The following is a 17,434-nucleotide window of genomic DNA, read 5'->3' as shown; positions in this document are numbered from 1 at the left end:
GTTGCCTGCCTCCTCTGTTCTGGAGAAGGAGTCCAGAGTAACAGCCGTACAGCTGTGCCGTTAGAGAGCTTTGAGTCCGCTCCTGCGTAGCCCTTCGTCAGGTGGGCAGTCCTATCTGGCGCTCAGCAGGTGGCTGCATCGCGTTATTTTCCGGAGTGGTTCATTTGGCATTTAGTCGGTGATTCTGGACCACGGCCTCCCCGCCCCCGCTTTGCCCATGTAAAATAGAAGATCCAGATTCCGCCTTGAAAGACCTCCTGGTCTAAGAGGGCGGATATGAGAGCGTGTGCGGTAGTGTGTGTGGCACAACGTGCCCAGATCTGCAGAAGGAGGGGCCTGCCCATTTGCCTGTGGCGGGTGTCCTCTGCCCAGCTGAAGTCTGGGGAGTCCATCCTGAAACGACCGGCTGGGCCAGGCTGAGGGTCACGGGCGAGGGGTGGCAGCAGGAACGTTCTCCACTGTTACCAGCAGTGGTACTGGCTTCATGGCCACGTACCGGCGGTGTGACAGGCAGTGTGCTTAGTGCTTTTCGTGCTTTAGCTTCACAGTAGCTCGGTTTCTAACCCAGGAGGCAGGTTGAACGACTTACCCAAGGTACACAGCTAGGACATGGTAGAGCTGGGGCTATTTGATTCCAGAGCCCATAAGCACTAGACACCCTCGGGGAAGCCTTCGAATAGCCAGTGGACAAACGGCACGTGCAATTTGAAAGGCTTATTTTAGATACCAGATTTATGTGGAGACGTCAGAGTTCATTAACAAAGTAAGTTTCGTCTCTAAAGGCAAGGGGTGTAGGTTAAAGGTTGAGAGCCTCTTTCCTGCTAATGAGCTGATGCCTCTGCTGGGGCAGCTGGATGGAGTTCCGACCCTCGAAGGCAAGTTGGAGGGGAGTGACCTGCTTTTCTCCTCACCATTCTGTCGCACTAAGGCTGTGGTTGCAGGTGGGTGCCTGAGCAGCTTGAGGACCAGGAATCCTATGCCGTGTTGCTGAGTTGAGGAGTGGGGGGTGTGCGGGGTGCGGTCATCAGACGTGGCTGTGCTAACTGGGAAGTGGGAGGAGGGTTGTGAGTGTCCCAGGGCAGGAGTGAGGGGATTGGGACACGGGACCACTTACTGGACACTCGCCTCGGTTATGGTTCAGTTTGCACAGTAGCCTTTGAAATGGCTACGGTGGGGGGTGAGCTGACGCTCATGGGGGCTAATTCGTAGGAGGTCATCCAGCTAGCGAGAGGCCTGAAGAGGCTCGTTTCCGTATTGGTGCAACATCAGCCCTCAGGCTTCTCCCACCAATGCTGTGCCTGCTCTTTTGAAGGAGTCTAAAGTCCCCTCCCTTATCCCCTTTTCATTTGAATGACGGAGCTGCCCTCTCTCTCCCTCTTTCCATAGCAAAGCAGTCTGAGTTCTTAGCAGCAGACTTGCCTCCTCTTGGTCACTTCTCTGGATTTATTCCAGCTCTGTGATGAATCAGAGGGGCAGCAACTCGCCCTGTCCTGGCCGCGGTAACCATCGGCCATTCCTGAAGCTTCCCAGGTGGCTCCGGCCGCTGTCCAGGAAGGGTGTGAGGAGGAGGCCCAGGCTGCAGGAGGTGCTGGAAGGAGGGAGGAGGAGGGATGGAAAGACTCCCGGGAGAAGTGAGACCCAGCAAATTCCTTATGGGGCCGGGAACCTACAGTGCCGCCCCCTCACGCTAGCACCCATTTCCGTCATTCTTAACGAAAGAGCCAGGTACTGGCTGACGACAACCATCAGCGTCCCTTACAGTCCACGAAGCACTTCGCCGTTCAGTGTTTCAGTTGGTTCTCTGACAGCTGAGAAGACGGGGTAGGGGTCGGGGGGCATCCAGAATAGAGGCTGTGGAATGAGGACTGGGTCTGGTTCTGGCTCTGTCATTGTCTTCATCTCTCTTTTACTGATGGGATTTAGCGGTTATTAGGTTGCTTCCCATTCCACAGGTGGTCAGCAGTGAAGTTAGAATGAGACCCGAGGTCCTGCTGTCTGGAAGGGGCCTCACGAGGAAGGAAGGGAGAGGCAGGACACTGGTTAGGTGCTCTTTAAGCCCTGCCTAGGAATCTGCTTGTTTCTGTGGACTTAACGATAAGCTTGCTTTTCTTCAGTTTCTTAGTAAAATATCTTTTTGAAAGATAACTCCCTTTTTGGTTGAACTGAAAGGGAAAAGGAGTCATCTCCCCCTCATACCTTGATGCAGGCTAGGTGTTCTAGAGCAAGTGTGGGAGCAGCCCAAAGAGAGTTCAGGCCATGGACCGTCAGCCCCTTCCTGCTGGGGTTGAGAGCCTAATGGCCTTTCTGGCAGGCTTGGAACTGGACCTACACCACCTTCTGCCACGCTAGCCAGGGCAGGGGGCAGTGGGCAGTGGGCAGGGCTCCTATTTCCAGCTGTGGCTTTGTCAGCCCCAGCACTGTGACTCCAGCCTTCCTCACTCTCTGCCTTAGAGAAAGCTGTCTACAGAGCAATGCGTGGGTCCCCAGCAGAGTGACAGAGTTGACTTAGCCCAGCCAGGGACCTAATGCTACTTTGTGGAGAGGGGTGGCCTCAAGGCCCTTTGGCCCAGGACTGTCAAAGGTAGGTCTAGGCCAACAGTGGGGTGAGGGAAAATGGAGACGGTTGTTGGACTGGAGGAGAGGCCTGGTGACAGACTCCATCCTGACTCGGAGTCTGAAGACATGGGCTCTGACTGTAGTCAAGTCTCTTCCTTTCTGTGAGCCTCAGTCACCTTGTCTGTGAAACTGCCTCTCAGCTGGTTTACCCAGTAGGAAATACCTATGTACTCTTGCTTGCTTGTGATCATTAAGTAGGATAACGCAGGTAGGTGGTGATTAGCGTGGGCCTGACCCCACAGTCAGTCGGTGCTTAGTAAATGTGGTACTGTCGCGTATGGATGATCACGGCATCCTGAGGAGCCCAGCTCATTCTGGGGGGCTGTGTCACTTTCCCAAGTGGAATCTCCAAGGAGGCTGCAGTTCTTGAGGTTGTTGCAGAGTCCAGAGGTACTTAGGTAGATGAAGAACCAGATTGAAGATAGAGGGTTTGACTCAAAAGGGAGATGGTCCCCGGCTGAAGGCTGTTGTAGATGGAATCAAGAAGTGGGGAGCAGGAGTAGGGCCTTGTTTAGGGCCTGGGCTCTCCCAGCGGTTGCGAGGTAGGACTAATTATGTCCAATAATTCCTGGTCCAGGACCAGCCTGTGCCAGAGTTTGCTCTGGATCCTTCCTGCCTCCCTTGGTGCCATCCACCCAATTTGTCAGTCTCTGGATCTCAAGTTTCATCTTCTCCAGGGTCTCCCTTTGTCTTCCTGGTTGTGGGGCTTCTTGCCTAGCCTTCCCAAGTCTGGGCGTGTTGCTTACGGGACTAGAGACTGGCCCTGCTCCACGGTCATATGCAGTCTGGTCTCCCACTAGACCACGGACCCCTTGAGGGCAGGGTCTGGGTCTGAATTGTCTCTCGGCTCCTGTGTCCAGCGTGGAGCTTGCAGTCCTTGGGTCCTGATCAGAGGGCCCGGCCCCTCTGGACTTCAGTTGTTAGTCTGGCCAAGGCAGCGCAAGCCTGAGCTGGCCCCTCTCCCTCACAGGTGGCATGGGTAGGGGTGGCGGTGGGGGCTGAATCAGAGTATATGGCTCCTTGTGTCCAGCTTCCTCTTCCTGGCTGGCCCAAGGCTTGGGAACAGTGGCTGCCTTTCTGGGGCAGCCAGGGAGCCTGGCCAGAGTATGCTCTGTCGGGCACTGTCGGCTCTTCAGCAAGCCCTGGTCCTCCTCTTAACCTAGAGAAGGCCCCGGGTTATTGGTGTTATTCTTGGTGGACCACCGGGCCCCTCAGCAAACAGGGAGGCGAGTGTGCACCCGGCCTGGGCCTGTTTGTGTTGGCCTCGCCAGGCGGGGGATTAGCTCAGCTGGGCTGCTAATTGCCTCCGAAGTGCCGGCCGGGATGCTGACAAGGGCTGGGCCTTTAGGCCCCTCCTCCCCGGCAGGCACTATGCCAGGCTTGGGGGCCCGGCCCAGGAGGGCCCCTTCTCTCCCCTGTCAGCGCCTGCTTGGCCTAGACCCTTGAGATGCGGGCAGGGGGTCACCAGGGCTGGCGGCTCAGGAAGGAGTGGGGGGAGATGCCTATGAAGTCATTGCCTGGGCCAGGGCAGGCCACGCTCCGCCCCTTCCCCCACACCCCTCAGACCCCCTCCCCCTTTCTTGAGTCAGACGCCTCCTGAAGCTCGGCACTTTCTCCTTTTGCCAGGAAGCTGCTGGGCTCCTCTGCCCAGATGCCCTCTGGTCCCTCAGCACTGTCCTCTCTCTCTCCTTGTGTGTTTCCCTCTCTGTTCCTGTGTGCCAGTCTTCCCAACTTTCTGCCTTTTCCTTACTGTCTTTCTCAGTCTTTCTCAGCCCCTCTCAGTTGCCCGGAACGCTGTACTTTCTACCCCTCTGTCTGCCTGTGTTCTTGCCCCTTTCTTGGCCCAAGACCTCAGACTCTGCCTCTGGTCTCCCCAGATGTCTCTTGGGCCACTGGCTGTCAAGCAGGGGCTGAGAAGGACGTCCGCTTTATCACAGCCTCACAGCCTTTCTCAGAGACCTTCAGGCCTAACTCGTGAGGACAGCTGTCAAGAATGGATCTGGACACAGGCTCTCTCCATGAGCTGACCTTGCTTCGGAGTCCTGAAAGCCTTCCATCCTCATAGGCAGAGCCCCTGGGCCCCACTACATGTGCTTCCTACAGCCCTGGAGCTCCTTCCTCCACTCCTTGGCCCCTGTTTCCTGTCCTAGCCCTGCTTCTCAGCCACATTGAGACCTGGGTTCAGCCTCTCCTGCTGGTGCCTAGGGGCAGCTTTGCCATTGCCTTGCTTGCTGCTGCTTGGATATCCTGACCCCTGGGTTCTCTTGTCTCTGAGGACCTGGGGATTTCTGTCCTGAGGCATCTGTCGGTGTCTGATTTGGGGGATGGGGCCAAAGTAGGATCACCTGTCTTTAGCTCCTAACTCTCTCTGATTTCTTCCTTGTTTCATCCTTCTTATGGCCTCCTCAATTTTAGAGCCACCTTCACTGCCTCCTACATTCCTGAAAAGGGAATAGAAACATTCATAATAGCAGCTGCCATTTGTTGAGCTTTATGTATTTTATTCAACATCCCCAAGAAATAGGTTCTATTACTATTTAGCCCCACTTGAAGTTGGAGCAGGGGGAATAGCCCCCTATTAATATCAGAGGAAGAAAATGAGTCCCAGAGAGGAATGATGCGTTACCCAATTTTCCCTACAGTGAAAAAGTGGCAGCACTGGAGTCTAATGTTCGATTGTAAAACCTGGGTCCTTTTCCCAGTTCTAGGAGATGGTTGGGTATGGAGACCATCACCTCTTTGTTCAGCCATCTTTGACCCTCTGTGTCACCAGTTTCCCACTCTTGCCTTGGCCCTGATTTAAGGATGAGGTGTCCTTTTCTCTCCACCCGTCCTCCAGAACCTTCTCTCCCTCCATTGTCCCCTTCCCCAGTTCTTCACTAATCTGCGTACACCTCTGCTGTCTTAAAAGCACTTGCTTCGGCCATTCTATACCCCACTAAACTTTTGGAAAGCCAAGCACATGGCAGCCTAACTGCTTCCAGGCTGGTGTGAATTTGCTGCAGGGGGCGGGGACTGGGGGGACAACAGGGCATGTCTCCCTTGGTAAGCACTTTACTAGGCTGAGGTGCCTGAGAAGCCACCTTGGGTCTTCCCATCAGCTCTGGCTTGAGTTACATGCAGTTTTCCATCCAGACTTCTCATCCTGACCAGGCTCCAATTCTGGAGTGGACTCACAGCCACAGGCCTTGGATCCCTGGCGGGAACTAAGTTCTTTTCGATTTGGTCTTTACCTTCTCAGTTGGCACCCACTTCACCAGACCCTCCTCTGTCATTGTATTTGTTTATCCTCTATATCAACTCTCAAGAAGGGTTCTGAGGCCTTGCTTGGCTCAGGCCAAGGCTTAAATAGCTGATTGTGGCTCGATGAAATGCAGGTATAGCCTCATGTGTTAAAGGGGGAGTCCAGACAGCATGCAGGTGGGTTTTTTCTGTGTGGCCATCAAACCAGTAGTTCAGACGGAAAGAGGGCCAGGAGGGTCCTCATATCTAGAATTCGTTAAGTAGTTGTCTGTGTTTTTCAGTGTCCTTCCCCACGTCTCTCTCCTCCCTTTTCTACAAAAGAAGTCACTTTCACAATTACAAGATAAAGAAATAATCATTTTATCGTGCATCAGACTATTTCATGGGGGTGTCACAATGGCAAGGGGCCTAGTATAAAAATTAGAGGATGGGGTATGGGCAGCAGAGGGGTAGCAGCATCCAGAGCTGGGGCTTATCTAGCCCTTGGCCTCAGAGGACATCACCTTTGCCTTGTGGAGACTAATGGAGAGAGTTTCGGGCAGGACTTGGATCCTCTGGCCAGCTTCCAGAGTGGGTGGGCTACGTAAGGCATGGGCTGGTTCCTCCTCTTTATTTGGGACAGTTGGGAGCTGGGTGTTTCCAAGGAAGCTCCATTTTCATGTAGCTGTGGGTCCCTTTGGCCTTTGGGGTGCTGGTGATGGTAGGACTGGGCAGAGGTTCCTAGATTCTAGTCTGCTTTACAGAGGCCATACCCTTCAGAACCCCAGGGTGGTCAGCTTTGAGAGAGCCCCCAAGCAGGTGGAAAGGTGAAGCCCTTGAGCGGACACAGACCCTCTCACTTTTTCCTGGGGCAGTATCCATAATACCAGCATCCAGCCTGGACCTTCCAGTCCTCTGGCTCTGAGGACAGGATTTGGGGGTTGGGGGCGAGTGACTCTGCCCTGTCTCTGGAGGGGGAGGGGTCTCCCATGCTTTCTTTGTCTGGGTCTGGCCTCTGCCAGTGAGGGATAGCATTTTCCCTGGCACTGAGCAGACAGCTGAACAGAGCCTGCCAGAGGAGCAGTGAGTCCAGCTGGGCCGCTGTGGGGACACTTAGTGGGCTCAGCTTTCATCCACATCAGAGCCTGCCGGCCCCAAGATTACCCCTCATTCCAGTGTGGCTGCAGCATCTCACTTGGTTTTGGTCTTCTTGGATGGACGTTGAGCAGAGAGTTTGGCTTGGGGCCAAGGGTGTTGACCCTTTCTTCGTGAGGAAGCCAGCACCAGGAGGCACAAACCACAAGGCCTGGAGGAGAGCTTCTACAGGCCGGAACCCATATTCTCAATCTGGGACTTTGAATTCAGACATGGAACCCTGGAACCAAGAGCTTGGGGTCTGAGAATCTCCAGCTGGGGATCCCAGAGCTCAAGATCTCGAACCAGGAGCCTGGGGCCCCATTAAGGGGGCAATTTGGAGACTGAGCTGACAGCGAGCTCCTATGGTGGTTGGGAGCCCACCTGAGAAGCAGCAGTGGGGTCAGGCCGAGTCTTGCTGTGTGCATGTCCTGGTCACAGAAGTTTGGACTGTGCTCCTGCTGGTTTGGCTGGGGCACAGGGCCAGGCCCAGGCTGCTGGTGATTCCTCTGGGGGGCTCTTCTTCAGTGCCCAGGGGACCTGGGGGCAGGGTCGCCTCAGCTGCGGACACCTCACTTCGCCAGCCTTCTAGCTGTCCATCTTCTGCGCCCTGGAGCCATGTGGCCGCTCGTCTAGCCTGTGGTCTGTGGCTTCTGCTACTTCCTGGCCCCACTTCCTCCCCAAGGAGACCTCCAGTTCCTGGGCCTTTGGGTAAGGCGCCCAGGAGGAACCTTGTCTGGAGGGCTCTTCTGGCTGTGCTTCTGATTAGCGTGCTCTGGGACCTGGCTGAGCAGTGCCCCCTCTGCTGTAAAAGGGGCACAAGCATCTCTGTCTTGTGCACCTCCCAGGACTGTTGTGATCGTCCTATGGGATGGCCCAGTACAGGGCTCAGACCATGGTATTTGCTCAGTAAATTTGGTTCAGTGAGTGAAATAATGGGTGGGACAAGGCTTTTCCACTGGCCGGTTCCTCTGCATGTGTGATGTCCATTCTTCGTCTCACAGACGAGTGGCACTGTGAGGAGACACGTCTAGAGGTGTCGCTGCAAAGGCCTGGCTGGGACCTCTGGTCCAAGATGGCAGCCGGTGCTCCCGTCTGGGAGCGACCAGGGAGTGGCGGCTTTGACTGGGGAGGCTGGGTGGGCTGGGCTCCAGGGTGGGACTAGCACCTTCTCTTGCCCTTGTCTCGCCTGCTCTTCCTGCCTGGAAGGTCCCACAGAGACTGAACCTCCGGCCGCCCATGGAGGGCCAAACGAACCCTTTGCCCTGGAGCTGGTATCTGCCCGTTCCCTTTCCAGGGGCTTGGGAGACCAGGCTGAAGCTGCCAGGGGCCGGTGTGTACGTGCAGGGGTGCAGCTTGCCTCGAGATGGCACTGATTTCCCCCTGCCATAGGGCCGCCTCCTTCCCTACATGGCAGGGTCAGTAGGCATGTGACCAACGCTCCTCATTACCCAGCTTAAGTCTGTGAGTAGAAAAACAGATGCAGTTAACAACCGAGTGGTCAGCAGTGGCCACATGTGGACAGCCAGAGGCACGAGCGAGATCCCTTTGGTCAGTGGCGGCCACAAAGGCCCAGGCTTCGAGGAGGCCCTGGCTGGTGCCCTTGGGGCCGCCCGCCTGGTTTCAGCAATAAATAACAGGAGGACCCAAAAACCAAACCAAAACAAAAAGTACAGCCAGTATCCCTTGGGGTAGGTGCGGGGGCGCTGTTTAAATTACCGGCCTCCCTCGGGCCACGAGCTGGTTGCTGGCGCGGGGCTGACGCTGCCTGTCACCGGCACGTGTGCAGCTCCACCAGCCGCTGGCACTGCCGGCACTTGACGAAGCAGCACCAGTGGAATTTGCAGCTGCAGCGCTCGGCCAGCTCCACCTGGGCCGTGTGGAAGCCCCGGCCGCAGCACAGCAGCTCGCAGCCGTCGATGGCCTTGGACGTCTTGTTGCACGTGCGGCCCCTCGTGCCCAGCACGCCGCTGCGCACGTCCTGCTCGCAGAAGTCCGGGCTGGGCTCCAGATACACCAGGTCCTCATCCGTGTGCGGCTTGAACTGTGCGTTGCGCGGCACCAGCGCCCTGGAGGAGCCCACGCGGCGTGGCTCCACCTCGGTGGCGCCGTCGAACTTCTCTTTGAGTGCGTGGCCCACCTGGCGGAAGGGCGGCACGGCTCGCCAGCACGTCTTTACCTCACAGGAGCCCGACACCCCGTGGCACTTGCACTCCACCCGCATGTGTGTCAGGATAGCCTGCAGGGGGCGGGGAGGGGAGAGGGGCCATCAGGAGACGGCCGGCGGGGAGGCTGGGGCGGGGCCGGGGACGGGAGCACGGGCGCCCTGCTTCCGGAGTGAGCACCCGCCTTCGGCCAGGGTGGGCTGGTGGGCTGTGTTGGGGACGGTGGGAGACGTTGTCCCTGCCCTTGGGGCACTTGCAGTGACGGAGGAGAAACCTCCCGAAGGGCATCGTTCTGGAACTGCGTGGTGAGGGACACGATGGGGGGCAGGACGGGAGAGGTGCGTTGAGTCTGCAGGGGAACCTCGGGGAGCAGGAGCAGGAGCAGGAGCAGGCAGCCAGTATCATAGTTAACGCACACGATCTGTGCATCGACACGAGGTTCAGATCCTGGCTCTGCTGCTTATTAAGGGTGTGTGTGTGTGTCGTTCGCGCTTCTGTGACACCTGCTCACCTGTCTGCTCCCCCACCCGCCGCCCCGTACCCCTCCGGCCCACGCAAGTGCTGGTGGGAGCCTGCACAAATGTTCCCGAGTGGCGCGAGGGTGGGAGAGTGTTCCAGGTGCCCTGCCCAGCCCGCCCCCGCCCCGGTGGTGGTAGTGGCAGGAGAAGTGCCACCCTACCTTCCTGCCAGCCTCGTTGTTGTGGAGGTTCATGAGGGCGCGGCTGGATGAGGCCCCCTTGCTTCTCTCCCGCACGTCCACGAAGGACTGGGAGAAGGCCACGCCATAGGCGATGTTGTCCGAGCATCCCGACCACTGGAAGCCTGTGCAGGGGGTGCACAGTGGCCGTGGCCGTGGTGAGTGAGGGCGGGGCGGGGGAGGGGAGTGGGGCGGGGGGGGGAGGGGCCCGCCCCGCCCTACCTCCCACACTTACCCTGCGGGCTGACTCCATGCACCGTCCGGTCACAGCCACACTTTTCCAACTCCCCGCTGCTGCATGCCCGCGTCACCGCGAAGGCCACACCTGCTGAAGAGATGGCGTACACGAAGGCCGCCTCCCGGGTCCCTGTGGGAGGCAGAGGGAGGGCAGGGCTGGGTCCCGGGGCTCCGCCCGGCTCCTTCCTTTGTCGTGGGGAGTGGTACCTGGGAGCCCCTCGAGGCAGGCCCGTGGAGACGGGGAGGCAGGCCTGCCCGACGGCTAGGAGGTACCCCGGCCGTGTGTGTGTGTTCTGCCCGGACCAGCCACCGAGTGCGCTTGCTGCGTCCCAGGCGCTGCTCGCCGTTGCACATGCGCCAATCGGCTCGTGTGCACAGCACCCGTGAGGTAAGGAGTCTACGGATGGATCAGCCGCCTCGTCCCGGGTCACACAACACATGGCTGAGCAGGCAGACAGTCCAGCCGCAGTGCCCCGACTGGACTGAGGACACCGTGGTCACAGCCTCTCTCCAGGGCGCGTGGTTAACATCATCAGGGGAGACAGGACAGGTGCACAGAGCTGAGCCGACTTACCGAGACTGCCAGGGCCCTGAAACAGCAGAGCCGGACCACCAGCCCAGGTCTGGCTTCTTTTAAAACCTGCATTCTATTCGTGCCTACCCCCCAGCTGCCCCCCGCGCCCCGAGGGGGTCCCCCTGCACTATCAACCCGTCCCAGCCCTTTCTGCTGAGGCCGTTTTGCTTCCTTCCACCCCTGTGACAGTAAATCGTAATAGTGACAGTCCCTACTGTTTACCAGGACCAGTGCTGAGGAGAGGATGCCCCCTGCTACTGGGGAGCCATATTTGTGCCCATTTCACAGATGGTAAAGTGCGGCTTTGGGGAGAGGAAGCGATTTGTTCCCAGTCACCCAGCAAGGAGGTGACAGAACCAGGACTCAAACGCAGGTCCGTCTGCCTCTGCTGCCTGTTCTTCCCCTTCCGCCCCCTGACTTCTTAGCAGTCCTGTCTTGGTGCCTTTCCTCGCCCCCTGCCTGAATGGGTGTTTTTATCCTCCTAGGAACTGTGCCTCAGGGTGTAGCTGCTGCGGAGCCTCTTTCTGGGCCTGTGGGTGGTGCTGGTGGTGCGTGTAGTGCACGTGCGCGTGGCTCGCTGGGTGTGTGACCAGACAGGCCCTGCTCCTCTTCTGGGTTCTGTGAGGGCCTCTGTGTGCCCGTGACTGTCCTTCTGTCTCTTGCTGGAGTGTCTGTGTCCGCAGGAGTGGAGGGGGCAGGTTTTGGCCCCGTGGTTGGCAATTACCACCGTGACACCCAGGCCTGTGCTCTTGGCTGCCCCCGGGAGCAGTTGCCGTGGTCAGATGGAAACAATCACCTCCTCTGTGCCCACGTCTGTGGACAGGCAGCAGAAGCCGAGCGCTGGGGTGGGGGGCGGCTCAGGCCCCGGTGGCTCCGGACAACCTGTTCTGTGTTCCGCCCTTGAACTGGGGGTACCGCCCACCACCCACTCTCCACTGCCCACCCTCTGTCCTGGCTTGCTTGGCCATTCTGGGCCAGCGTCGGGGGCCTTGGCCGGAGCCACGGGACCTCGACGGCCTGAGGTGGAATCCTCTCCAAGTTAATCGAGGCTAATAGCAGGATCATGTTGGTTGGTTTTGTGCTGTGGCCGCCCAAAGAGGGACGACTTTAGTTTCTGGTATTTCTGGTATTTCCAGGCCTGAACCAGCACAGATCTTCGCCCCAAAGACCAAGGGGGAAGGGAAAGCGGAAGATAGGGCCAATGGGACTGGTAAGGTGGCCCCAGCGCTCGGCTGGGCTTGGTCCTTACTCCTGCTTCTCCGGACTCTCGGGCAGCCCCTGGTCCTCCCTGGATATCTGGGCTCCTCTCCTCCCCTGAGTGCTGGTAGCCCTGGTGTGCAAGGTTCCCTGTCAATTTGTTCAGGGAGACCTCTGCCTCATTCCCCAAACCACCATCCATTTACCGGGACTCCAGGTCCCCCTTGCCCCAGCCTTGGGTACAGGACCCTCTGTTTTCTCAGCTTGGGAGTGGGCCTGAAGGAAGAGATCGTGGAGGGAAAATCTTAAGAGCTAAAGCTTATAGAGAGCTCCCTCTGTGCTGGGCACTGACTAAGCACTTCACATAATTTATATACTCTTCACCCCAACCCTATGGAGAGGAGACTTTTCATCCTCTTTTTATAGACGAAGAAACTGAGGCACCGAGTAGTGAAGCAACTTGACCAACAATACCCAGTCAGGAAGTGGCAGAACTAGAATGTGAACTCAGGAAGTTTGGCTGCAGAGCTTTCAACCTTGACATTGTCCTCGTGGAGCCCAGAGCCTGCAGGAATACACCTGCAGTGGATCGCTTCCTACCTCCTGTGTGTGAAGCCAGGATGGGCTTTCTTGGGTCTACCCTAAATCTTAAGTTCTGTAGGACAAGTTCAGTCCCATTTGTGGGCTCCTTACTGGGAGATGGTGAGCGGTTGGCCTGTGCTCCACACCGGAGGCCCCAGAAGGCCTGGAGAATGTGGCCAAGCCGCCATGCCCCTAAGGCCCATAGCAGTGGCTCCAGCAGCCTTTTCTAACTGGCTCTGGGTCCCAGCCCTTTGACTCCAGGGCTGTGGCCCCTCCTTGCTCCTCTCCTCTGCCTGGCTGTCCAGGCTGGAGCCTTGCTCACTAGCGGGGCACCTGGCAGAGACTGCCATGACAGAAAGGGACTGTGGCGTTCCCGCAAGCCTAGCAGAGGGAGATCCCCACATGTCATAGAAGATAGCTGCCCCCTGGTCGGGGCGGGGGCGGGGGTGGGGAGGGGAGGGTTGCCTGTTCCAGCTGCAGCAGGGAGACAGATCTGGCTTTGTCCTCCTGGGACATCAGAGCTGGTGGTAAGGCAGACCCCTCGGTGCCAGTAGCTGCCCTGCAACCTGCTTGCTTCCATGAAGCCATTTGCCACACCCCACACCCAGCTCCTTTCTTCCTCCTCCCCGGGCTCCAGCGTGTGGAGCGGAAGTGGCTCTGCTGGGTCCCACCTCAGTGCCATCTTTTCAAGGTGCCAGGGCTGCCTGGGGTTGGGAATTCAGAGGGGTCCTGTGGACCCAGTAATAGCTCCCCTTTCTGAGGACCTACTAAGTGCCAGGGCCTTTCCAAGTGCTGTCTATGGCTCACAACAAATGGGGCACCCAGCTCTCTCCAGCTCTGTTCTGGAGGAAGGAGTGAGGCCCTGGGGTCCAGGTCCCTCAGCCGGTCAGCGGCTCAGCGGGAACCAGAACCGAAGCCTGGGTGAGTCAAAGCCTGTACTCTTCTGAGCACGTCATGTGCGATGCCCCCCCGCCCCCCCCGCCCCAATGTGGGAAGGAAGGACATTCGAGTAGGAAGAAGTGTTTGGAGAAGAAGCCGTGGATGCCGAGTTGGGCTTAAAAGAAGCCATGGACATAGTGGCCTCCGGGCACCAGGCTGGGGTCCTGGTGGGAGGGCCATTCGAGCATAACTCACGTGTTTCCAAAGCAGACCCAGGGAGGGAGTCCTGGGAGGTGGGGCAGGACAGGCCCTGGTCTTTGAGAAAGACACTGCCCTGTGCTCTCCCGTTCCCTGCCCCCAGCCTGCCCTCCCAGTTTCCTTTGTTCTCTTAGCTACAAAAGCTCACCTTTTCTTGAAACCACCTCTAGGAAGCCTCTTTGGATTTAAGAGATGATGTAGCACAGAGGAAAGAGTAAATTAAGACTCTTACTAGCGGCGTGACTGTCCTCTCTGAGCCTCATTATCCCAACTCTAACAAGGGCAGGATAGCGCTGCCCAGACAGGCCAGACCCCACACTTCTCCCACATTTCCTGCCCTCTGTCTTGGACCTCCCAGGGCTCCTGGTGCTCTCGCTGGCCTGCCTGCCCCCAGGATCAGAATCAGGCTGCAGGTGGTTTTATCATCTAAGTGTCTTGCTTGTTTGCCTGGCCAGGCTGTCCCCATACTTCTCCTTTGCCCCCTAGCACCCAGCATAGGGCAGTGCACAGAGCAGCCCTTGGAGACAGGGATGGGTATTGGGAGAGTCTGGATGCTCAGGCAGCAGGACTGAGATCTGTTCCTTGCCCTGCTACTTCCTAGATGTGTGATTTCAATTTTCTTGTCCATAGAACGGGGCTGATGAAAGCACTGACCTCAACAGGTGGTTATGGGAACCTAATGAGGTAAAATACAGAACATGCTTAGTCTAGTCCCTGGCACATAATGGGCACTTGAGACATATTTTGTGATTATTGTCGTGATGAATGCCATTTTATTCATTTGTGAACAGGGATCATTAGGGCGCTTACACCCTGAAGGCCAGGCAGTCAACTGTGTGTTTGCCATTGGGCTAAAAGCTTCCTTAGGGCAGAGACACTTCCTCCCTTGCTTGCTCCCTCACCAAACATTTATTGATCACCCACTGCAAGCCCGGTCCTATGCTACACTCCAGGGAAAACGAGGTGGATTTGTCCTTAAGGAACTCCCAGTGGCGGAATGTCCTCTGGGAACCCAGCCCAGCCCCGCTATAACTTAATCTGAGGGCACCTAAAGGCTGGCCTGGAGGTCACCCAGAAAGAAGGCATGTTCTCACCTTCCCTGGGCTCAGCACGATGCCAGTATGGAGGATCAAGGTGAGAAGACAGGTTTTGGTAAGTCACAGCCTAGGACTGGAAAGTGTTTACTTCTTAACTCTAGTCTGATGTTACAGTCAGTAAGGTGTCTGGATGATGTTAGACACGCAGAGGTTGGGAAGGTGGGCCTGGGTTTGAGTCTTCACTTTGCTTCGGCCAGTGCACCCCATCACCTCGCAACCATGGCAGCCAGAGGCTGGAGGGCCTCAAGGTTCATTGAGTCCCCTCTCCCTTGGTCAGGGTCACAGAATGAGATGCGGGGAGGTAGGCAGAGGCACGGCATTGCCCACAGAAGGAGGGAAGAGGAGAAGAGGAGTTTGCGTTGCTTTGTCCACCTCTCCCTGCCATGCTTGGGCCAGCCTGCTCTGAGACCCCAGTGTATCCCGTTCATGGCGACCTTGAACCCTGGCCAGACTCTGTGGCTTTCCCTCCCGTCCTCAAACCTTTTTTATCCATTCAGCACATATTTATCAGTGGCCTACTATGTGCAGGTGCTTACTCTAGACTCTGGGACAAAACAGTGACTAAAACGAACAGAGGCCATCCCACACCTGGCCGTAATGCCTCCTCGGCCAAATACTGCCACCTGCCCTCGTTCCCGGCCACCCCGGATGCTAATTTCCCCAGGTTTCTGGTGGATTTTTAGCCTGGAGCGCACAGTTTGGCCCTCACTTACACGGTCCTCATTGCTCACCATTATTTTACCACCCATCTCGCCTCAGTAGGCCAGGAGCAGGGTGGAGGTGGTGGGGTGCTGGGGTGCAGAGTTGGAGGCTGCGAGACCTCAGCAATGTCTGCCTGTGGGGCTCGAGTGCCATCTAGCCCTTCAGAGGCATCATCTCTGAATCCTGATGGAAATCCCAGGAGGTTGGTCCTGAGACTGCCCCCACTTTATGAGGCTAGGAGAGGGAACGGACCCTGCCTGAGATCTCAGGGCCAAGAGTTGGCAGGTCCCGGAGCTGGGTGTGTGTCACCACCCTCTGCTTGCTGGACCTCCCTTCTTGGCAGTAGAGTGGGGGCACGCCACACATTCAAGAGTTGTCATGAGGGCAATCTGAGGCAAGACGGCACACAGGCAGCCGTCAGCAAAGGGTTTCCTTTTCTTCTCCAAGTATGGCTTGGCTCCTGGGCCTCTGCCATGTCTGAGGCCATGACCCCAGCCAGGCAGCTGATGAATGTGGGCACCAAATCAAGCTCACCCTTGCCATCACCCCAAAAGCTGGTGGCCACCAAAGAGGCCTGCCCAGACTGGCTGCTGCTGTTGTAGCTGTCCCCAGTGACAGCAGCTGGTGATGAGGATGGCTTTTCTTGGTCGGGGTGGACACTCAGGGCTGCCACCCCCCGTGTCACGGGACCTTCGTGAGGGGCCCTATAAGGTAAGCACACATGCTGATCTCACTGACAGGTGCCACTCGGAGTGATGCCACTCCTCCAAGGTCACGCCTGCCCATGCTTCCCCTGCAGGTGCCTCCTCTTGTGCAGTGGAGACAAATTAAGACCTTTCCAAGAGGACTCTTACCAGGGAAGAACATGAGAAATACAAGAGTGAGGATATAGATGAATAGGAAGAGATCAGACTCCTCCAGACGCCCCTGATGTCTGCCTGGTGTGTGGGTGCCTTGACTCCGCCTCGAGGGGGTTGGACGCTCAGCCAAGCCACTCAGACTTTAGTCTGGAGCAGATTTCCGCATTCCCAGTAGGATTCCCAGTGTTTCCCCAAACTTGCTGAGCCAGGGATGAGCCCTCCCTTGGTTCCTGCTGCAAACACAGGTGAGGAAGGCACTTTTCCATGGGGTTCTTCACTGGCTTCAGGCCAGCACCGAACCCATGCCTCCCTTTCTTTGCCCTTTTGAGTCCTTGCCCCGACTTGCTTTCTGTCATTGGATGACATCCATTGACTGTGTCCTCCATGCCAGGCTCTGCCATGTGCTGGGAAACAGGTAAAGGAGACATCACCTCGCCTCAGAACAGTTCAAGTTTAGGAAAGTGGTGGGGTGGGGTGAGGGAACAGGCATTACAGTTTAGTCTAAAAGTTGTAATGAAAGCTGTGTGAACACAGATGGTTTAGACGTGTGCATATGTGTGTGTCTGTATGTCTGTGTTAAGGGAGAGGGAGAGAGAGATTGAGATAGAGAAATTGATAAGGCAGATGGGTTAAAATGTAAACAGTTGCTGAATCTAGGTAAAGAGCATTATGGGAATTCCTCATAGGAAAAACCAAGCTCGTACATACAGGGAACAGATTGGTTGGTTGCCAAAGGTGGGGGAGGGGGTGGGGAAGTAAGTGAAATGGGTGAAGGGGGTCAAAAGGTACAAACCTCCAGTTACAAAATAAGTAAGGCACGAGGATGTAATGTACAGCATGGTGACTATGGTTAAGAATACTGTGTTGCATATTTGAAAGTTGCTAAGAGAGTAGATCTTAAAAATTCTCATAAGAAAAGGAAGGTGGACCTATGTGTAGTGATGAGTGCTAATCAGACCTACTGGGATGATCATTTCGTAATATATACACATGTGGAGTCATTATGTTGTACACCTGAAATGAATATAATGTTGTATGTGAGTTATACCTCAATAAGAAAAGAAAAGTAGCTGACTGAATAAATCCATCACCTGGAGATGAAAACAATGTTTTGTAACTTGCCTGTAGGTTTGAAATTAGATCAAAACGAAAAAAATACAGGGGCGCCCGGGTGGCTTAGTTGGCTGAGCGTCTGACTTTCGATTCCGGATCAG

General features: G+C 56.5%; 1 protein-coding gene across 2 annotated transcripts in view; it reads right to left on the bottom strand.

Annotated features, from left to right (window-relative positions):
- Window positions 1-6,195: 6,195 nt before the first annotated feature.
- WNT4 (Wnt family member 4) overlaps window positions 6,196-17,434 on the bottom strand; it is a 29,060-nt gene continuing 17,821 nt past the window's right edge. The window contains exons 3-5 of one of the 2 annotated variants that reach the window (XM_019461718.2): window positions 10,070-10,201; window positions 9,817-9,959; window positions 6,196-9,112 (exon numbers count right to left, since the gene is read on the bottom strand). In XM_019461718.2, coding sequence (XP_019317263.1) covers window positions 8,744-9,112; window positions 9,817-9,959; window positions 10,070-10,201 — 644 coding nt within the window. In that variant the 3' untranslated portion in view covers window positions 6,196-8,743. Of the gene's footprint in view, window positions 9,212-9,816; window positions 9,960-10,069; window positions 10,202-17,434 lie in introns of both variants that reach the window. The other variant, XM_019461717.2, reaches the window with a different exon arrangement.

Source organism: Panthera pardus, unplaced genomic scaffold (genome assembly GCF_024362965.1).
Source record: "Panthera pardus isolate Hobbes unplaced genomic scaffold, ASM2436296v1 HiC_scaffold_11, whole genome shotgun sequence".
Lineage (NCBI taxonomy): Eukaryota > Metazoa > Chordata > Mammalia > Carnivora > Felidae > Panthera > Panthera pardus.
Note: the sequence above shows the minus strand (reverse complement) of the source record. Positions and strands in the feature narration are given on the sequence as shown.